We start from the raw sequence: 5,641 nt of genomic DNA, 5'->3' as shown, positions 1-5,641 counted from the left end.
ATCTATCTATCTATCTATCTATCTATCTATCTATCTATCTATCTATCATCTACCTACCTGTCTATCTACCTACCTACCTACCTATCTGTCTTTCTGTATCTAGCTGTCTGTCTCTCTCTATGTCTGTCTATATCTATCTGTCTGTATCTATCTGTCTATATCTATCTATCTATCCATCTGTTCATTTGTTTATTATATAAGACCCACTTATTTTATGGAGGTGCTGAGGCCTATGAAGAAGAGACATGACCAGAGTTAGTAGTCAAGAGTGTTCTGCACTTGTCTCTTTGTATCATAGTTATCTGTTTGCTTGTCCTTCTTCCCCTTGGGTTTCTTGATGGCAGAATCTGTGGGGTATCTTTGTATCCCCAGTGTCCAGGACAGAGTTTTGCATATAGTAGACAATAAATAAGTATTTGTTGAATTGAATTGTTGACCTGAACTTCAATCTCCTAACTCCCAGGTTAGCCCTCTTTCCATTGTTAGTAACCTGATCAGGCGCCTTAATTACTGCAGCGTTGTACATGCCACAGAGGTGTTTCCTGGTTACTTGTTATGAATCAATATCTCATCAAGCACCCTGTTATGACTTCCTTAAATGTCTGATTTTTAGACTACATACACACACCTATATCTATGTATCTAAATACATATTCATATGCATATATGTATAATATATTCATTTATGTATGTACCTCTCTGTCTCACCTACATATCAATTAGCATAATGCTTGGCAATAGTACGTTTCTAATAAATGCTCTTTCTGTCTATCATACATGTATATGTCTATATAGACACATACACACATATACATGAGAGGTCATCTACTGCAGTGAATAGTGAACTGTCCTCATCTTGGTGTTAGGAAGACCTGATTCAAGTCTGGTCTCTGATATATACTAGCTGTGTGACTCTGGGTGATCCACGCAGTCTCTCACGGTCCCAGGCAACTCTTTAAAACTCTAAGCTGTGGAATAGTTGACAATCTGCGTTAGTGGAAGGAGTATCCTCACTGGAAATTCCCTATAATAATGAAATCACAAATCGACACCAATGTATAGAAGTGTGTCTTCGTGTTTGTACATCTTTGAAGAAAATCCATTCATTATTAATCCGTTCCCATATCAACTTGAATGAGGCTAACAAAATTCTTTAGGGACTTGCTTTAATGAAGCAGTATGAATAGATCTTTTTTTTTTTAAATAATATTTCCCCTTAATTACATGTAAAGGCAATTTTTAACATTTGTTGTTATTTTAAAAATAAGTTTTGAGTTCCAATGAGTAGATATTTCTTTTTTTTTTAAAGCAATTGGGGTTAAGTAACTTGCTCAAGGTTACACGGCCAGGTGTTTTTGGGTGGGTAATAAGTTTCTGAGCCCGGATTAGATCCCCAGGTCATTCCGACACTAGGGCCGGTGCTCCTACTCGCTGTGCTACCTGGCTGCCCTGTGTAGATATTTCTAAAGAGCTTGAAAACAGTTTTAGACAAGCTTTTAGATAGTACAGAGGGTAGAGAATTATACCTAAGGAAGTAAGGAAGACCTGACTTCAAATCTAGCCTCAGAAACTTAACTAGCTTTGTTCCTCTGGGCAAGATGCTTAACATCTGACTTCCACAGTTTCCTTATCTATAAAATGGGGATAATAATAGAACTTACCTCCCAGGATTGTTGTGAGGCTTAAATGAGAAATTTGATCTATAGCTATTATTAAATTGTTGTACTATATATTATATAAATTTTTATTATGCTATTAAATGTCAGCTATTGTTGCTATTATTTTAAAGAATTAATTAAACAATATCTTTGCAATGGAAAGAGAGACCTGAAGGGATGAAAATGCTTAAAGATGGGGAAAGAGGATGGAGTATATATAACCTTCTCCTCTTCCTCTGTCAGTGAAATGAATTTTTCTAAAGTGCTTTAAAACTAATTTTCTAATATGAATTAAACACTGCCTTTGCAATATAAGTGGGAGCAGAAGGCAAGGAGGTCATACATGAAGTCAAGAAAAGCAGATATCATGCGACCTTCCATGCTCCCTGTAAATCAGTAGGCTGACTTGCTCAGGGGTGGGTAGGTGGGCTTATGAACGAGATCCTTGTTGGCAGGGCTGGGATAAAGGAGGCTGACACTCACCCATTAATGACACCCACATGCTCAATGCTGTCCCATAGATGCTGAAATACTCCAGTATGTCGTAGCGCATGAAACATAGCACTGATAAGCCTGGGCCATTACACGCATGGTATATCTAACAGAAAACACAGAAAAAACATATTACACAAAGGACTGACAGTGACTTGGGGTAAGACAATCTCCCCAGAATTGATTTAGTCCATTCTTAGGAGGCCAGTGAGCAGATGTAAGGAGTGTATTTTTAGTCAGGGTTTGCCTAAAAGAATAATAAATAATCCCTTACTCATTCACAACACTTGATAGTTTACAAAGAGCCATCCTATCTATCAGGTTCTTACAAAAGCCCTGCAAGGGAAGCCAGACAGGGATTATTTTCTCCATTTTACAGGTGAGAAAAATAAGGCAAAGAAAGGAGAGAAGAAAGATAGGGACAGAGCAGGGGTAGGGAACCTACAGCCTTGAGGCCACATGTGGGCTTCTAGGTCCTTGGGTGCAGCCTTTTGACTGAGTCCAGGTTTTACATAACAAATTCTTTTATTAAGGGGATTTGTTCTGTGAAGTTTGGAATCAATCAAAGGGCCATACTTGAGGATCTAGAGGGTTACATGCAGCCTCAAGGCCACAGATTCCTACCTCTGGGACAGAAACTGATCCTGGGTTTTCACTGAGGTAAGGAATTCCCAAGTATGGAAACTCCCTCTACCCGTGCAGGTTGGTACCTTTTTTGTAGCCTATAATCTTAGTTGCATAGAGCAGTGGGTAGTTAAGTTACTTGGCCAGGGTCACATAGCCATTAGGTATCAGGGGAAAGACAAAAAGGAAAGAAAGCAAGAAAAAGAAGGGAAAGGAGAAAGGAGAAAAGGAAGAAAAAGAAAGAAAGAAAAATAAGCAAACCTTGTACCAAACAAGCAAATTGAGCAAACCTCCTGATAATGGTGACCTGGATTTTTAGGGAAAAGGTGAAATGGGCTTGTCCGTTGATGCCAAAACACTCTTGTTCAAGGAGGACAGTTGCTTCTTCTACTCTGCAAATTGAGGTGGCTGGGATAGGAAGATTTGATGCAGACCACAACAGCAGCTGCTCGGTCCAGACTCCATCCCTTCCCCTCCCCCTCAATGGCTTTGAGCCCAGGCTCTGTAAAGGAGCAGGGTGGGGAATCAGCTGTCCCCAGACTGCCTTCACCTTCACATAGCTGTACTTTTAGCTCCTAGGGTTGACTGAGCAGGAGGGAGCCGGCAGTTCAATGGAATGAATTCTCAGTAATCAGATCTAGATTTGAATCCCTGCTTTTCCCCTGCCATTTTGCTTCCAAGCAAAATGAGGCCCAAGAGTGAATTTCTTTATCTGTCAAAAATAGGCATAAGAATCACTTGCCTTATTAACCTCATGTAAAGTTTATGAAGAGCCAATAGATTTGTTAGTTACAACACCATCAATGTAAATGTAAGGGATGAGGGTCATTGCTCCCTGTTTAAAAACACTCTGAAATAGAAATTCTGAACCTAGGGTCTGTAGGATTGATGCTAAAAAAATTCCATAACTGCATGTCACTGTAGTCTTCATAATTTTATATATTTTAATTTATACATTTAAAATTTTTTATATTAAAAAACCACATTTATACATTAAAAAAAATACATTTAAAAGAGTTCCACAGATCTCTCCAGCTTTCAAAGGGACTGATAACACCAAAAAAGGTTAAGAAATCCTGCTAAAAAGCACTCAGGCCCAGACCTAGATGATTGAAATGAAGATCAGAGGGCCACCCCTAAATCCTTCAGTCTAAGGACAAGGAACAAAAGGTTAAAAGTTAGAAATTCCAGGAGAACTTGGCCCTCAAAGGAATTGGCATATGCAAGGCAGTGACTCATAAAGTAAAATTGTGTATATAGATACATTCACACATGGATTCATCAGTACCTACCTGGATTCAAGCACACATGTGTAATGCAAATATATGTGTATCAGAATAGAGACATCTATGTATATGTATGTGGGCATGAACACACACATAGATACATATACACATGCATACATATATATTCATATATACACAATCTACACATATACACGTGTGTATGTGTCCCTGGTGGTTGAATCTGAGTGGAACCTTTCTCTCTCCAAGACAAATGTCTCATGGGGAGTTTTCTTGTCACTGAGGGACAGGTTTGATGGTAGATGAGTGAGGAAAAAAGCAGATGATTCAAAGACCTTTTAGAAATCATGGGAAGCCCCTCACAGAAAGAGAAAAGGAAAGACTGGCAGAGAGGTAGAGGGACCTAAATATACAGGAGAAAAAGGACTTTGGACAGAAGGAAAGAAACTGAAAGACAACCTCAGATGGAGAAAGAGAGCCATAAACACACACATGCGCGCGCACACACACACACACACACACACACACACACACACACACACTCTGAGGAAATCTTAGGCTCACAGAATATTAGAGATGAAAGGAATTGAGGAATTACCTAAGCTAACCACTTCATTTGACAAGGGGAAGTACAAGGCTTTGAGAAGAGGAGTGATATGCTCAAGGTCACACAACGAGTTAGAGACAGAGTTGGGACCAGAACTCACATCTTCTAATACTTAGGCTCAGGGCTCTTTCTGTTCAACCCTATACTGCCTCCAAATGGTGTATCCTTATTACCTGCCAACCAGGTACTCCAAGGTGGGGAAAACAATAGGAAAGAGGATTCCCATCCCAATCCCATCCTTACCGCTATGAAGAACATGGTGAAAAGGTAGACCATGGCTTCCATGTGGAACCTTCTCTTGGCGGCAATGCTGATGGTGGGGAGGAAGGCAAGGCTGCTGATTGTAGGGAGAAGCAACTTGGTAACAAGGGTCCCCATGGTCCTGTGCCAGTGGGCAATGTTCAATTCAATCAAAATCCTCTCTTCTACCCCTTGCCCAAAATTCAAGAAAGGGAGCAAGGAGAGAAAGAAAGAGGACAGAAGGGACAGCCGGAGGCTTGCAATCAGCTTGGTCCCTGAGAGAGCTGGGCTCACAGCTGTGACCGAAGACCACACATTCCCAAGTTTAAATGCCCAGGGAGGAGCGATGTCAATTCAGATGACAGGCAACACATGGAGGGGTTAACAGCTGATGGGTGGCATGATGGGGGTATTTGTTTTTGCTTTTATGGGAGAGGCCAGAGCTTAAGTTCAGAGACAAGTCATCTTTCTGTTCCTCCCTAGCCATGGTGCTCACTCATTTTCCATCTTTTAGCACTGTTCTTTGTTTTCCTTTTTCATTGTGGTCTATAGTTGGAAATCTATTTCCCTGCTTTGTCCCAGAGATTTACAGGTTGGATCATTCACCCTTTGAGAACTGTTTTTTACCTCTTAGATTCTCTGATTCTGTGTTTCTCTGGTCTCATCTCAATGTGGGTACTATCCGATGCTGGTTCAGATGCTGCCTCTTTATGAAGTCTTCCCTCATCTCTCAGGCAGAAGTTCCCTCTCCCTCCTCTGTCTTCTGCTTATTTGTT

General features: G+C 40.5%; 1 protein-coding gene across 1 annotated transcript in view; it reads right to left on the bottom strand.

The window, feature by feature from the left end:
• The window catches only part of MYMK (myomaker, myoblast fusion factor), a 20,460-nt gene extending 15,258 nt beyond the window's left edge, over window positions 1-5,202 (bottom strand). The window contains exons 1-2 of the mRNA XM_069069246.1: window positions 4,869-5,202; window positions 2,142-2,256 (exon numbers count right to left, since the gene is read on the bottom strand). Of these exons, the coding sequence (XP_068925347.1) occupies window positions 2,142-2,256; window positions 4,869-5,003 (250 nt within the window). The 5' untranslated portion in view covers window positions 5,004-5,202. The remainder of the gene's footprint in view (window positions 1-2,141; window positions 2,257-4,868) is intronic.
• Between the last annotated feature and the right edge of the window lie 439 nt (window positions 5,203-5,641).

The sequence above is a fragment of the Petaurus breviceps genome, unplaced genomic scaffold, assembly GCF_028583685.1.
Source record: "Petaurus breviceps papuanus isolate PSGF00001 unplaced genomic scaffold, PetGlider_PUasm1.0 90779, whole genome shotgun sequence".
Taxonomy (NCBI): Eukaryota; Metazoa; Chordata; class Mammalia; order Diprotodontia; family Petauridae; genus Petaurus; species Petaurus breviceps.
This window is presented reverse-complemented; position numbering and strand designations above follow the sequence as displayed.